Below are 17,006 nucleotides of genomic sequence, written 5' to 3' on the forward strand. Positions count from 1 at the left end.
GAAAGCTAGTAAAGCAAGTTTCATATAAATAGGACTCCATATTTTATCTCTAGCAAGTGAGTTACCTCACTAAAGGTCACATGTCCTAAAAGTTACACCTATAATGATTAGTTTATAGAGTGAACAGAAAGCGAAGAGACTAAGTTTGTTTGCAGATAGAGTTTTAGCTTCTCTTTTTATTGCATTTGTTTCTTTATTTACTGTATTTTTAATATTCTGTCTTTCATTTGTTAACATGAATGTGTTTTAATTAATTCCTGAGATGGGAAGTTTTAATTAATTCTTGAGATGGGAATTATATCTAAATAAACGCTTCAGCTTCTGATATCTATACACTATAATGTAATTAATTTTATTAATAACTTCTCTCTATGTGTACACATGCTCTTTCACTCTTTTCCCCACACCAGACCAGCAGATAAGCATGTTAATATTCTACCCAGTGTGACTTACCCATTGAACCCTTGGGACATGGCACAGCAGCTGGCTGTCCAAACTTTGTCTGAGGCCACCAAATGCCAGCTTCAAATGCTTTGGGACATCCATTGTAAACCACTGTGGCAAGAACAGAAATGATGCAGTTTTTTCAGCAATGTAAAAATCACAGAAGTCAGCAAGATAACGCAGTTACAGATGCAGAAATAATTTCTCTGCAGCTAGAAGTTTACTGAAATCACCAACAACTCCCATATGGAGCCATGATATTTGTTTTCCCTTCAGCAGGAGTGTTCCCTACACTTTAACTGATGATCTGCTCCTTGCTCGGTGGAGGCACCTACACGCGCACTTTCCTGTGGAGCTGACTAATTAGCTCTACAGTAAAGAGTCACCATCTATACAGGCAGCATTATTTGACGGGAATAAATTAATTAGCTCTGCCATGGGATAGTACTGCCTGACGCAAGTATGTCTTGCGATGGAGTTATTTACTCTGCTGTGATGCACAGGTAGATGGTGACTTGGGCACAAGGGTGCAACAGTGCAAGAGCTGCCTGCTGGCTAGCCCTACACGGTAGCACCCTTGTGCCCCAGCCAGCCCCTCTGCAGCATGTTGAGCCACAGCAGAGCAGCTCCGGGTTGGCAGGCTGACCCCCTGGGGGCTGTGCTGCCCTGGCTCAACGTGCTGCAGTCCTGGGCACACATGTATACATTGCACCCAGGAGCAATAAACTCTGGCATGAACTGTGCTGGAGTTTACTGTATTGCATTAATAGCATGTGTAGATGTACCCAGTGGTGGGATCAAAGACCAAGGAAGATTCATTGTGAATTTATGACTCTGGATGTCAGACCATAACACAGACTGGTCCCTTAACTGCTCCTTTATTCTGGGCAAGAATTTCTAATTCACGCTAACTTGACACAGTTGTGAGACTGAGACCACCAAATCTTTTTTCTGCCGGGGAAGAGGACATGCAAAATCATTTTAAATCACTGTTCTTGTGGCTTTGCATCCATGCCAGCAGAGGGCACTCTAAGAGTGGTGCAACCTTAGCAAGGATAAATGGCAGCAGGTATGAAGGACTTTTTTGCACAGCAGCACAAAATCATGTTGAATTGGCAACTGACTCGCATTTCTATGTTCCAGTGACAGCAGGATTAGAATGTTTTGCTGTTTTTTCCCTTAGGTAGAACTATTCCAATCTGGTATGAATTAATGAAATACACCTCAATGAATTCTCTTCCATTTCTATAAGCAACAGCATGCCAGTAGATAAAAAAGCAGCATATTAGCAGCAGCTGATGGATGGAGTGGGCAGTACCTTCACAGCCCCTCGTGGTAACCTCAGCGAAGGGATTATCACAACGGTTGCACTGTCGCCCAATCACTCCAGGTTTACAGGGACACTGTCCTGTCTCCATGTCACAAGAGCGTGTATGGGAGCCAGAAGGGAAGCAGTCACATGGATAGCAAGTGTCACTGCTCTGTGGCCTATAGTAGTTTGCCTGCAAAAACAGAGATAATTTTAATGACAGCCTATAGTATTTTAATGATGCTACATGTTATAACATCATATGTCTTACTTCTTAGTCCTTCTTCATAAGCTCATGCATCTGCACTGAAGAATTATTGTGTGCCCAGTTACTGTCTTGTACAGTTACACTATTACTAACTCTAAGACTTCCTTTTAATTGGCAGTGGTTCCTTCTAATATCTAGTAGTGCCATAGTCTTAATTATGTTTTTGTCCCCACTGAAGCCTCATTGAAAATATATATATTGATCACTACTCTGTTAAAGAAGCAGGAATATTAATATTTTATAAGGTACAGTTAACTGTGTAAATGTAGGGGCCCAGATTCTTAAATATGCATGTATAAAAGCCAGGTCCTAGCTTCTGGAATGGAAAAGTCCCTGGAGCTCTTGGACTCAAAAGCTCTAAGTGAAGAGAATTCCTACTGAAGCCAAGGACAGTTCTTCATGCAGAGTATTTGCAGAATCTACACAGGGGCATGAAAAAATGAGTGCCATTTACATGCCAGAACGGGAAGAGTTGTTCCCAGGTTTTCCAACTCCACCTTCCTTCTGTGCTGGAGCAGAGAATGTGTGTGCATACCCATATTAGTTAGATATTCAACTAGTGTAAAACACTGTTGTATTTACAGCAGTGCTGTAAAACATTGTACAAAACACTAATGTACCACTATTTACCATGGTTTGGCCATTATATACCAGAAATATTATTGTTGGATTTTCAAAGCAATGCCAATGAGGAGACGAGAGCATCACATCTCTCTCCCAGTCTTGTGTTTGCTGGACTGGCATAGCTGACAACATCAGAGTGGATCATCGGTTGCATCTTTATGGCAGCAGTCTGGCTGCTTTAAGCTGCAGGGACTGCTGATTCAGGACAACAGCTGGAGCTGTGGCCAAAGCTCTGGTCTATATTATCTATCATACACTCAGTGGTTTTGGTCCATAAATACAGACATGGCATTTCTCGTTTTCTCTGTCCTGCTGACTGTATTCTAATATAAAGTGCATCAAGCAGCAATTGAGTTTTTTGTACTGCCTTACTTAGGTTTCATGCAGGGGATCCTGTAAAACCAATAATAATGTATTCCATTCACTGGCCTGAATGCTTTTGATGCAAAATTTACATAAGTAGCGGATTACCAGCAGAGTCAAACTGAATTAAATGTAGCAACGGCTATAGGTCCTGCTGTCATAAGGGAAGCTTTCGCAAATGAAGTACTGGGCAAGATTCTTTTCTCAGTTACACCAGGTTGAATCAGAAGTAATATGACTGAAGTCAGTGGATTTACACTCTTGTAAGACCTGTGTGTATCAGATCTAAACTCTGTCCTCAGCTATGTATACACAAGCCCTTATTAGCTTCATAGAGTTGTATCCAAGGAAATAATTTTTCTCTAAAGCCTACTGAGTAAAGCTCACTGTTGTGTAGTAACTCAGTAGCAGGCCTGTCCACTATTTTGTTCTGCTCAAGTAGATAGACATTTTGCTGGCCTCCTGCCTGGGGAAGTAAATTTTACCCAGCTAGTTTAGTTAATTTACTTGCTATTCTGTTTGCCGTATAATAAATGTAATAACTAAAATTCTTTCAAGACAGTGCCAGAGTCTGGACTCACAAAGCCAGGATCTGGTCCTTTATCCTGTCCATGTTGTTTGCCACTATCCAGTTAGAAATGTGAATAAGAGCAGCTGTATAATATTTCAGAAAAATACCAGATCTCAGGCATAATTAGGTATGTCCTAGATATGATACAAAACAGAATATACAGGAATTTATATTTTATTTATTGCTATTCTGCCATTTTTAACCCAAAGATAATTTCCATTAAACACAGGTTTCTTTTTCTTACCTTACAGCGGCACTCTCCATTCGTTTTATTGCAGTCAGGATCAAACCCCTTATTGGTCTCGCAGTTACATGGACCACAAATAGGATTCCCCCACCAGCCTCGGGGGCAAGGCAAGTCAATTCTATAAAAGAAAATGAAAGGGAAAGCAGCCTCTTTTGAGCTTAGTTCTGAAAAGAAGAGAAAAAAAGGCATGGGGCCAAATTCTGCTCCTGCATCAGATTAGAACAAGTATAATTTGCCCCAATATAGAAGATAATATTCAGTAAATGTAAGCACATATAATAAACACAGAAAGAGTCTTTGTTCTGCAGAGAACTAGCAAGATCATTTCTCAAGTGTGGGCTGGACCCAGTTCCTCTGCCTAATGCCTGAGGGACAACACTCCCCCATTCTATGCATGGCAACAACAAGTAAATGACTCTCCACCCTACAAGCTTATTTATGGAAAGACATACTGCTTGCAGCCTATGCCAGAGAGCACGTGAATTCCACTGCTTGCTCTAACTGCAGGGCTTATGTGTGGAAAAAGGAAATGATGCATTACACATGGTGTTTTAATGGACTATGGCAGGAGTCTGCCTAAGAGGGTGCTGAGTAGAGTTCTAATCCAGACAACAAAGATGAATTTGAAAACACCCTAGCCAGTAGAAGGTTGCATACATATAAATCACATACACAAAACTGCCACAACAGAGAGGGTTAAATGTAGAGTTTTCAAGAGGAGGATATTCAACATTGTTAGGTGACACCCAAACAACAGTGACAACAGGATGAGGTAGTCAAAATCATGCTACATGGGGCCTTCTCATTTTCCAGGGACTACAAATGACCTGTGCTACATTCAAATAGGACAAGGTAACACCTGGGAGGCAAAAGGAAAGAGCTGGGTACCTGGTTCACCTGGCTTATTACCAGAAGGAGGCGGCAGGCTGCCAAAGACCAGGAGTTCGGTGAAGTTCTCCAGGAAGAGAACTGAGCTCTCTTAAGCCTGACAGGAACAGAGCTGAAGTCTTTTGCAGTGCTTAGGAGCTCTTCAGGAGCAGGGACTGTTATGAGACCTCAAATAATAGGGGGAATTTGAAACAAAAACAGAGACTGTTGCCTTATGCTGATTGAAGGACTAGAGGGAATGGGAATGACCAAGACATCAAACAGGGAAAATTCTTCTCTTACTTGTTCTCACAGTACTGCCCATAATAGCTTTGTCCACATTCACAGGTGTAACCATGGGATGAGCTGGGTTTATGGACACAGGTGGAGACATGCTCACATGGGTTCAGGTTACATACGTCAACACAGTCTCTCCCAAAGTACCCTGAGGAGACAAGGTTATAAAATTACAGCAACTGCTGTAATTTATGATTAGCATGTTTCAAAAAGACCATCTATTTTAAGCTTATACACTTAATAACATGTCTTCCATAATCAGTAGATTTCCCCTAAGATACTGTCAAGAAAGATACCTTTTTTCCTTGCAGTGAGCAGTTAATGGGCTGGCCTTTTCCAGAGCTTGCAAACACTTTTTGAGCAACCATGGATTAGCAGCTTCTGAGATTTTGCTGAGGGCATGGGTTACAAATAGCTTTATATTCTTTCTCTGCATGTATAGCAGGTGACTGAACCAATTTGCAGCTGACACTTTAAAATGAAGACTAACAACAAGAAAAGTTCTAAAATGTCCCTACTGGGACTTGGGGGTGTAAACCAGAAATCTTGCAGTAGAGAAGGGCCGTGGCAGGAAAAAAGAAGATGAGAACACAAGGAGGCTCTGTAGGGCAGGGACCCTCTTTTTGTTCCATCTAAGGCCCCTAGGTGCTAGTTATGCTAACAGCATGAAGTTAAAAAACAATATCAAAGGCCTTGGCTGTGTAACCAATGCCAGGAACAGTTCTAACTCTCTCCATATCACGCTCAGTTTTCATTCATGCTCCATTACCTGGGTCGCAGATACAGGAATAGCTATCCCAGTCATCACTGCAGTAGCTGTGTTGGGGACATGGATTGGAATCACAAGGATTGTCTACTTCACAGCCTTCCTTTACATTGATCTTCACTGCCTGTTTCATATTCAGTGTAGCCACATTTGTAGATGTCTCCCCCATTCTTACACCCTTGAGTACAGAAAAACAATAATTTCAACTCAGAACTTCCCTTTCAGATACAGCAGTACAGGTATTGAATATGTCTCACTAACTTCCTTAATCTTTTGAGTTTTTTAAAGAAATGTGATCTGCTTAGCCAGAAGCCATATTTTTTTCTTTAAGTGTTGGCCTTTGATCTGCACTATGAGGAGAAAAATGATATTTCCCAAGACCAAAAGAGACTGGATTCCTAACTGAAAAGTCAAAATTGTGGTACTTGGATATTTTAAGTCATGCAGGATAACAAGAACTCAGGAGAAATAAGGATCAGATATGTAAGGATCTATCATTTTAGAAGTTAAAACTTGACTACTACTATTTTTTTTTACTTCTTACCTGCATACAGCCATAAAAGCCCTGCTGCACAGATACTTGATCTCCCGAGATACCTCCGACAATGATGCTTTTCATTTTTAGTCCAGGCAGCTGATTTCCAATTTGCACTGTACTCTATTAAAGATTGAGAAAGAAAAAGCATAATAGATGGGATGATAAAGCAGTGGTAATTTTAACATCAAGAACTACTCTGCTATTCTTACCACATTGCACTGAATCAAAAAATAAGTATGAGTGAACTACAACATAAAAAAACAGATCAGTGAAATGAAGAGCTTTTAATGTGAACTTGATTTTCATATAGGTATGTTCAAAAATACAATTTCATTGGGTGCAGTGGGACTGCACCAAAGGTAAGTCACAGAAAAAATTGGCCTGGATAGGGTAGCCACAGTAGGGTATTTGGTCACAGTCCTCTTCCCAGAACCCTGGTTTTTAAAAACTTTCAGTAATGCTGTTATGATGTTGCCTTACCTGGTACATCCCATAGTCCAAAGACATGACTGCTAGGTACTTGATGTCTTTTCCTTCTTTAGCGCTCTTCAGCTCTATTAACAAATGATGCCATTCACCATCACTGACTCGCGACTGCATCATTTTCAAACTAGCAACCTGATTCAGGCCGTTGTACACGTCAAGTTGTACATAGTTGTTCAGTATCTATTGGAAACAAATATCACCTGTATTCATTGTTGAAATATTCTTGTATGAGGACAAGCAATAAATGCTTCCTACAGACTGTGGTAGCAAGAAAAATGCTACAGTCATAATACTTCCCAGCTTCAGAAATTCTACTTCTGTTTGTGCTGAGGAAGGCAAAAAGACAGTAAAAATAATATGAAGTATAAGTTACAAATCCAGACTGAAATCCTCAACTATGTTAAAACAGAAATCAGCATATCAGGGAGAAGACGCTAAACCACCATCCTAAAACAGTGAAATTAACACTTTTTATAATTAGCTTTATGGATATGCATGCCTGATTTTCTGCCTTACCCAGGGAAAGAGGCAGTACCTTTGACTGGTCCACCTGACAGATATCACTAGCAGAATACTAGCTCTGAGTACAAAGATTGTGTTCTTGGGTTTGGACAGTTTATATTAATGTGTACATCTAAATGTTAAGTTTTTTTATTTATTAAAGTCATCTTGCCATACAAAACTTTTCAATTTTAGTATCAGTAAAGGTAGTAAGGTAATGAATCTATTAATATTTGATGGCATGTATGATACCATAAATGAGGTAGATTAAGATAAATATTTGTTTAAACCTGCAAGAGAAATTTGGGGAACATTTCCTGAATTCTATGATCTTCTATGCTGTCACATTCTTACTTGGATGTTGATCTTGGATGCAGTTCCTGCATTAGCTTGCATTAACATGCCATTAACTTTTCGGGTCCTGAACATAAGTCCAATGTACCATGGTACAGAAATAGTAATATCAAGGTCACTCCAAATGATAATGCTCTCGCCACTGAAACGCTGGGGAGAAGGCATTACTGTAAATCAAGAGACAAGAGACAAAACATTGTATATTTTTTAACACAAAGATTAGAAGTAAATAATGTTTCATCCCAGAGACTTCTCATCTGCAAAGGGACCATCTTTATTGCTTGCGTTAGAAAAAGCAACACACCCTGAAGTCAACAGGGTTGCCTTGTCTATACAATAGGGAAAAAAAATGTCCATTGTTTTATATTGCGAGCAACTGATCTATTATCTTAAATAATACAATTATCCCTACTATAATATCATTTCCCATCTGCTACCCATGCTGTAACTGTCACATTGCTATCTCAGTTATTTTCTGCCCTAAGTCTCGGAAAGAGAAAGTGGTATCTCAGACACTGTTATGTACTAACTGTTGCCAAAGACTAAGACTGGCTTCAAAACAGTGACCACTGGACTACGCTTGCAATAAAAAAAATGAAGTTAGATCATAACACAATTAGGTTTGGAGTATTCTTGCATAATCATTTCCCTTGGCATGATAAAAGCTAAGCTTACTGTTTACTTGATTTTAATTAATTTGCTGATTATTAAGTGAGGCTGTTTTCTTGTGGAATCACCAACAGGCCTATATTGTTGCCAGTTGCTTCAGGTATGTAGAGGCTGAAAGCTGCAAGTGAGAGAGGAACAGTGGAAAAAATCCTGGTCACACACAGTTCACTCTCCTTTTCAGCATCCACTCTGCCACTGTGTGACGCACAATACTGGGCAAGATGGACCTAGAGTCTGACCCAGTAATGATAGTTCATATGTTCTTATGTGAATAAGAGAACACTTCTATACCATCTCCTTAAACACTAAGACATCTACCTGAAGATGCTACTCTATAATCAGAGAGAGGTGTTTTTGGAGAGAGAAACTGAATATCTGTATTAATATTATTTTTGGTGTAGAGTTGGTGAACAAAGCAGATCCTATGAGAATAATTTGCCACAGTAGCTTCCACTATATTGCTGACTGCTTAATTATAATTAAAAGATTAAACAGAAAAGAAATAGCTCTGAGGCAATAGGAAATGTTTAATTAATTTTAAATCCTCCAGGGTCGGGATGGTGAGCTGCCTGAACTTCCCAGCCTTTAGGGCAGAGAGTATGCACTTATGATATTACCAAAATATCTGCCCTTCCTGAACAGAGGTGAGTGCTATGGAGGCAAGGAAAGCAAGGTTCTTTGGGTAAATCCAATATTTTTTATCAGACCAACTAAAACAGAGGCAGGCAAAAGCCCAAGTGTTGCCCTAACCTCTGATAGTGAGCAAATGCATTTTTACATTGACTCCTGTTATTAGCCTTCAGGAAAAACCTTATTGACAGACAGGGCAAATTCCCTGGTCAAAGCCTCGCAGTCTTCACATGAATGTACATGGCAGTTTTTGTATGTGAAATTCAGGTCCTTAAGGTTGCTGCTCTACCATTCATGCTGGTAGAAGACATAGAGTAACCTCCAGGGTGCCAGAACTTGTAGTACTTAAGAAGCAAGAAGCTGCTGCTTTTTTGAAAACACACTAATCTAATTGGTTGTGCCTCTTTTTTAACACCCAAGATTCCCAGTGTTCTACAACATTACAACATTGTCCCTCAACACAGGCAGATATGAAATGGAACTGAAAAAGACCTCATATTGTCTTCCCTGTTTTGAATTCTTATCTTCAAAAAACTAGGGCTCCATAGGTCATTACTGTCATGCTCATGGGGCTTAATCTTCCCTTGCATATAGCCATTCCCTCCCTCACTGCTCTTCTCCCGCAGTGTCCCACCCAGGGCAGACAGCTTTACAATGCAGTCAGAACTCCAAGTCCAGGGACAGACATCCAAAAAGCCTGAGCCTGAATTGATTCAATCTTTGCAGGTGAGTCTAACCTGGCTAGGCTGAATCACTTTGTAACTGTACAGACATCCCAGAAATGCAGGTACATGCCTGCAGTGGCTCAGGCTAGAAGCCAGGGGGCATTCCTTCCACAACACTGAGCTGAGAGGGTGTGTGGCCAGACCCCTGCTGGGTGCTCTGATTAGCCCAGCAGGGAATTGATAACAGTGTTTATCACCCCTACCTCAATGTTTAACACCTCATTAAGAAAACAACTGAGGGACATTACCTGCTACCTCTTGATTCTACCTGTTGATTCAGCACCGACCATAGCCAGCATATGGGCTGCTAGCTAATACACAGACACCTCTCTGCAACGCAGAGGGAAGGGGGAATTAGCAGGGAGCGGGGTGTGTGCGAGGAGAGTGAGCAGCCTGCAGTCCCTGCCAGAGCTGCAGCCAGGGAGCAGAAGGGAGGGGCCAGCCCTGTTGTGAAGCAGAGAGCCCAGCCAGCCCAGAGTGCATGCTAGGATGCTGGGGGAGTCTGATTTATCTTAAACCAGCCAGGGGACTGGGACAGACATTGCATAAACTGGTTTGAGCCAAATCAGTTAAATTTGATACTACATTCAAACAGGTTTATCTCAAACCGGGTTAAGCCATTTCAAACTGGTTTATGTGCACTGAACAGCTGTTTTGTTACAGGTTTAAATCTGTTTCTGATCACTTAAACCGTTTATGTATTATGTCTGTCCCTAGTTCAAGGGACCCCAGCCAGTGGAAAGGGGAAGAACATCAAATTCTTGGCGCACTGCCTGTTTGCAGTCAGAACCACCTGTATTGTATGTACTGCTGTGCAAATTGCCACAGAATCCACTCTACCTATCTGTTCCTACAGAGTTGTTTGGTTTCATTTTTAAAATAAATGCTGTCTCTAGCCCTCCAGTTTATGAGACTAGCCCTGGTAATGTAAACGATATAATTATTGCCTGACCCTGTAAACAGCCTGAAACAACTGGTCTGAGGGATTTTCTATTTACCTAACTGAGAAGTTAATGCTGTGATGTAAACATTTTTCACTTTTCACTACCAATCATTTTAGCAGACACTTCCAGGTGTATTATTGTCCAGCACAAACCCCAAACTGCCTCTCACACTGTCACAGGTGTCAAATGCCACTAACTTTTTCCTCCCCAGTTTTCAAAGGCTCCAGAATACCTTGCCTTCTACAATCTAGTACACAATAAGCTGTGACAGTCACACAGTAACCTATCAGTACACAATCATCTGTGACATTCTGAAACTGTGGGTAGGGAATGTAACCAAGACACAAGCTACTTTTCTGATAACTTATTCTTTTTCAGATTGCTAAAAAACTCAACATTTGAATTTAAATGTCTCATCTGCCTAACTAAAGTTTCTCAGAAACTAATTCTAAACCAACTCTGGAGAAAATGGGGGTTTTATCTATAGGTGGCAGATAGAAATGAGCTGCTAATGTTCCTTTTAAATTTCCATTCAGGGAGTTAAAGAAGGGTTTCTTCTTTCATTTACCTTTCATCTCCTTTTGATCCATGGGGTACTTATCACTATTTGGTGCCATTAGTTATTATTGGTATTATGGTACTACCCAGAGGAGCCCATGAGAATTGGAGGTTCCATGTTGACAGCACCATAGAAGGATATAGAGAAAAATGGCCTGGGTCCTTACCAGTTTACAGGCAAACTGGACAAATTCTTGGCCTAAGCAAAGTCCTCATTACATTGGTTCGCTGTGGGCGCATCTACACGAGATGTTAGACTGCCATAGCAACAAGCTACAGCAAAATAGCATTGGCAGACATGAACTGTGACGCTGAAGTTACTGGGCAGTAGCAACAACCTCGTTGCTACTGCGCAGTAGGGTCAGAAACAAGCCATACGCTGCCAAGACTGCACAGTAACAGTGGTTATTGTGCAGCTGGGTGCATGTGTAGACACTCCCAGTGAGGTGGAAACAGAGGCAACCTTAACAAAAGGACTGTTCAAAACACATCTGCCAGCTAATCCCAAATAGGATTTAACATTAATGTGAAGATTTTCAAAGCTTGCTGTTAGGTTCAGAAGGTATATATAGGCACTTATACAAGTGGTTTGAATTTTAAAAATGCTGAGCATCATTGGTTCCTACCAACTTCATCTCTTGGCTCCTTAAATCTCTTTTCATATTTGCTAAAAATTTCCACAGTTCCTTTATAAGAAATAATTTGCTTGTGACCTGGTGCCCATAAAGAGAAGAACAATCTTTAACAAAGTTTTTGGCAAGAATAAGCATTACAGCTTAAGCATAAAAGTTCAGGTTTGCACTACCTTCATAACCGGAGAGAATTTTAGAGCAGGGGATAACATTGCATGTATTATGAAATGTATCAGGTAAAATCCAAATAATGGTTAAGCTTTAAAACATGATTAAATGTTATTTCTTAGATCATTTGTCCTTGGTTTAAAATAAAATATCTCAAGAAAAAATGTACCTGACAGTTTTGATCTTTCTACTAAAAAATCAAGAGAAAGCAATACAGAAACCAGGCCCCTTGCCTCCAATATAATTATTCTCCATTTATACCACCACGAGTAACATCAGAGCCACTTCAGCAATATCAGAGCCCTTGCTCTCTTTGGAGAGATCAGTTTGTTCAACAGTAGATAACTGATAAACATAACAGTAGCACCTGACTGACAAAGCTATCTGACATCAGACCACAGGACTAATAAGGTCTTTGTTTAGAGCAGCAGTTTTCAAACCTCGTAAAGTCATAGAACCCTTTCGTATCACTTCTGCCATGGAACCACTAACCCTATCCTACGAGCTGACGCGAAGCCAGGTGACCTGGGTTGGCAATGGTGGCACACCACCTTCCAGCCTGCTCTGCTATTACCCCCAATCTCTTTGTGGAACCCCTGGTGACGTATTGTGGAACCCCAGGGTTCTACAGAACACAGTTTGAAAACCACTGATTGACAAGGACCACCATCTGATGTCAACCTAACATCTATTTCCTGTCACCTGCAACCAAGAGTCCACTTAGCTTTCTTCAGCCACACTGAACAAAGGAAATCACTGTTTAAATTTCACAGAACTTTGGATCAGTTACAGCAGCAGTATAATTCCACTTATTTCAATGAAGGCACTTTCCTTTAGACCACAAACAAAGCCAGAATTCAGTGTTTTATTTCTAGGGAAATTTCCACAGCCTAGTTGTAATGGGATTTTCCCTGTAGAACTCTGGCAGAGCATAAGTAGGAATCAGCAACCTGTGCTAACCAAGTTTAGGTTATATAGCCCTTCTGTATAGCCATAGCTATAATGCCAGCTCTGCTGTAAGGAACCTTGTTTGCACCTACAGTTTTCCTAAGGAAGTATCTTTCTAGCTTCTCCGAGGAAAAAAGCCAAATTCAAATTCTTCATTCTTTTATAAAACACACCTGATGGTTTTTCCTCATATCCTTTTAACAAGTTTCATGCAGTTTTTTTCAGCAATGAGTAAACTCCAATGTCATTTTTTTTATATTGAGGAGGCACTGCCTTCCCCTCAAAGAAGTGGAGATTAAGCCCCTGTTTGTTTTGGACCTGGCTCAAAGGCCAATAAAATCAATGGGAGTCTTGCCACTGATTTAATGGGATTCATATCAGGCTCTTCTATTTTCAACAAATAGCTGTACCATTTTAGACAAATAGCTCCAAATGTGGTCAACCTAATTCACTAACAGAAACAAATAAAGGTAAAAGCTGTTACTGTCAATCTCAGTAAGTCAGCTGCCATTTTTAAATGTAGATGCTGGGGTTTTGGTTGTAGCCATGTTGGTCTAAGGACACAGGCAGGCAAGGTTCTTTAAGAAGATGTGACATTTTTATTAAACCAACCGAATAGTTGGAAAAAAGTTCTTAGCAAGCTTTCAGATGCAAACACCTGTCTTCAGGCACGGGGAGTCTGCTGTTCTGAGACTCCAAGGAAATCTTTAAATGTAGATGAGCGCGCAGTTATTTTAAATATACAATGGGTGAATTTTATTTTTAATTACATTTTATTACCTGTCTCCCTAAAGCATCTCAGAAAGACATATACATTATGAGAAGTTAATTATTATGATGCACAAAACCTATTAGTGAACATAAAGACACATGCCATAGGAGCTTTGCATACCATACCTTGCTCACAGTTTTTCCCACCATATCGCAGAGGGCACTCACAAGCATAGGTATTCCATTTATTCACACATGTTCCCCCATTCTGACACCAGTTACTCTCACAGTAGTTCTTCTGAGCTGCACAGCCTGGAATTTAGAAAATGGAGTTACTCAACCAAACCATACTCTGCTTGTGTGTCAGGAATGGTGTTTGTATTACACAAAAGTTTCCAAGACTTCAAGTGACTCTAACCATAAGTTTTTGAATAATCTAACAAGTTTCTGAATGACTGTACCTGCAAGACAGTACCTGGAAGTTTGTCAGTACTAAAGAGAAAGGAAATCACTAAACCAGCACAACACTTCTTTTTTAATGTCCCTCAGGTCAGTAAAACAAAGGAGAGGGGATCCATATTGTCAACAGAGACCAAGAAACCAGACAGATACAGCTGAAGTGCTAAGTTAAACACTAATTTAATGCAACAGAACCCAGTGGAATTACACCATGTAGCAAAGTGCTTCCAAATCAGAAAATAACCAAAGAAAAACCTTACTTTAATCAATTTTCCTTAAAAAATATTGACATGAACTAAAAGTTGTACTGAACTAATAAGTGCAAACTGGCAAAAGCTAAGCAATTTGCAGTTAGGGCTGCAAGTCCATCCTTAGCTCATGGTGCACATACAGGATTAATGTGGAGCTCTTTCCCCATAGTTCATCCCTTAAGCAGATCTCCACTCAGAGAAAGAAGGAATGAGACATTTTTACATTATATTGAAACCTGCTGCACTGCCTCATTTGTGGAAGAGAGCACTTTCAGACTTCTTCAGCACAGGAAGCCAGGCACGCCAGCCTGGACTCCAGCACATCTCTTGTTGAGGCAGTTACAAGCACTATTCAGCAGGACAGGAGACTCACCCATATTACATTTAAAATGGTTTGAAAAGTCATGATAACTATGAACATATTCTGTGCACACTGCATTTCAGGTTTGGGGGCTACTGTATTTGTTTTAAAAGAAGAACTGAATTTTCAAAACTGGCTAAACTATTCCATTTTTTGGACCCAATTACACAAAGTTTCAGAGCTGACTGTGATCCAACTGCTGTGCCTCAGACATATACAGATAGAGGGTTCTTAAAGGAAATTCAGGTACAGCAGATTGAGTGCAGGCTAAATATGTCACACAATGTCTACTTTGCATGAAACATGGCATCAGGGTTCACTCAGGGCTAAATTCTCTGCACAAATTCCTGAAAAAGATTCTTGTCAATGCAGTGAGTCCAAATAAGTTCTGTGCACCTCTTAAGTGCCACTTCATCCTTCAAGTGGTCCAAACACTCAGAGGTACTATGTGTGTCTTTGGTACAAGAATTAAAATTACTTAGCTCAAGTAAACAGGGCAATGTGCACAGTGACCAAAGCTGAGGCGAAGATCTTTTCCCCATTTTTTTCTCCAGACAGCTCAACAAGTGTCTGACACAACTTTAGAGGTTCAACAGCTTCTGTGGCTGTTATACTCCTCTCAGAAAGACAAGCACAGGGGCTGGCACTGAAGACAGAAAAGGGGTTTCCTTCTTTTTCCATCCCCATCCAATCTATTCTACACTAGGTGGCCTGGGCTCCTTCCTCACACTCCCAAAACTTCCCCTCCACAGCTCAGAGGAGCAGAAAGAACTAACACTGGGCAGTGGTGGTAGCACAAAGTGTAGGAAGTTTTTTGCCTGAAATGAAAAATACCATGCCCAGCTCCTGCAGATGCCTACCCACTGTTTGCAGGCAAAATTAGCCAATCTGCACCAGCTTGCACACAGCCAGTCAAATCAATCTTCATGTAAAAAGGCTGTACTTGCAGTTTTTAGCCACATGCATAGCACCCTTTCTTGATAATCTGGCTCTCAATTTGTGCTTATATACTCAGGGTGACTGAAAGCTTTTTCTTGTGGATTTTCAAATACCAGGAGCTTATACCTGGCAGAGTGCCGTTATTGGCTATGAAACTAGCCATGTCGATTGGCTTGCTGTCAATGGAGAGGTTCCTCATGCAGCCAACAAACTGTCTGTTATGCACAGGAAAATCTTCTGGTAGGTTTGGGACACCCCCAAGAAGGAGGGGGCCAGTGAGGTCCAAAGACCTAAAGAAATAAGAAGAAATAAAGAAATAAGATACAGATTATTTTTACATTTAAACGAGCCTTAATTTCAGTGAGTGCCCCCTTGCTCTTGTTTATAAAAAAGGATAATCTGATGGCCTTTTTCTGTATTATTCTTTATTTTATATCTACCATGTTATTTGTTATTCAGTTCTTTAAATGAAACAATGCAGAGCTTACCATCTTCCCTTTTAGAGAAGCCTGTTTAAGTATCTCACTGCTTTTCCCTTCTCTCTTGCTACATCCTTTTTGGATGGTGTGATTTTAAATGATGATACCATCTTTTAACCATTTTTGTCCCTTTCTTATTGAAGCTTAACATTGTACTTTCTTTTGTACATAGAGCAGATGTTTTCACTGAGCTTTCTTCATTAATTCTTAGATCCCTTTCTTATACAGTTGCAGTTAATTTAGGCATAGCTCTGTTTATAAGCAGTTCACCTTACCCCTCCCAGTTACAATTAGTGGCAGTGAATTTCACCTTGCCAGTTTAAAGGTGGTCAGTTTGCTTTCTTATCGGTTCTTTGCTATATAGACTCAATTTCCCTTAATGGTGAAAATGAAAAGAAAATATATGTAAAATGCCCTTACTTTTTTGAGCCAGACTGAGTCCCTTGTGCAGCACATGTATAGTTGCCAATGAGACTTCCAAAGCGCACAGCCACTGCTGTGTCACAGTCATCCACTGTCACTACTGCCACCTTTTCTCCAGAAGGCCCATGAGGAATTCCTAATCTTCCAATGTTAGGCTTCAAACAATAAATGACACACTTGTAAATAATGCTAGACACACAAAGGAATACATACAGTGCCAATTCACTCACAAAGTGACATTCTTCACATTCTTTTGAGATTACTCAAAAAGGGTACACAAACATGAATTAAGGGGTATCTCTTCCAGGTCAGCTATTCAAAAGGAAACCCAATGGCTGATTTCAGAGAATGTTAATAAGCTTCCAGACAAACAATGGAATGATTTTTACCCTTGATTTGAACTTGAAAAACAGATGTGCAGCTTGGCTGCATTTCTCTGGATAAAGTGAATTGCCTCAAATCACTTCAAACATC

The 17,006-nt window shown here is 40.4% G+C and overlaps 1 protein-coding gene across 4 annotated transcripts in view; it reads right to left on the reverse strand.

Moving 5' to 3' along the window:
- The window catches only part of CELSR1 (cadherin EGF LAG seven-pass G-type receptor 1), a 276,729-nt gene that overhangs the window by 52,004 nt on the left and 207,719 nt on the right, over positions 1-17,006 (reverse strand). For all 4 annotated transcript variants that reach the window (XM_019487425.2, XM_059725889.1, XM_019487426.2 and 1 more), the window contains exons 6-16: positions 16,530-16,687; positions 15,757-15,920; positions 13,807-13,932; positions 7,636-7,802; positions 6,775-6,960; positions 6,301-6,414; positions 5,760-5,934; positions 4,997-5,138; positions 3,824-3,944; positions 1,763-1,946; positions 454-555 (exon numbers count right to left, since the gene is read on the reverse strand). In XM_019487425.2, coding sequence (XP_019342970.2) covers positions 454-555; positions 1,763-1,946; positions 3,824-3,944; positions 4,997-5,138; positions 5,760-5,934; positions 6,301-6,414; positions 6,775-6,960; positions 7,636-7,802; positions 13,807-13,932; positions 15,757-15,920; positions 16,530-16,687 — 1,639 coding nt within the window. The remainder of the gene's footprint in view (positions 1-453; positions 556-1,762; positions 1,947-3,823; positions 3,945-4,996; positions 5,139-5,759; positions 5,935-6,300; positions 6,415-6,774; positions 6,961-7,635; positions 7,803-13,806; positions 13,933-15,756; positions 15,921-16,529; positions 16,688-17,006) is intronic.

Source organism: Alligator mississippiensis, chromosome 4 (genome assembly GCF_030867095.1).
Source record: "Alligator mississippiensis isolate rAllMis1 chromosome 4, rAllMis1, whole genome shotgun sequence".
NCBI classification, from domain to species: Eukaryota; Metazoa; Chordata; order Crocodylia; family Alligatoridae; genus Alligator; species Alligator mississippiensis.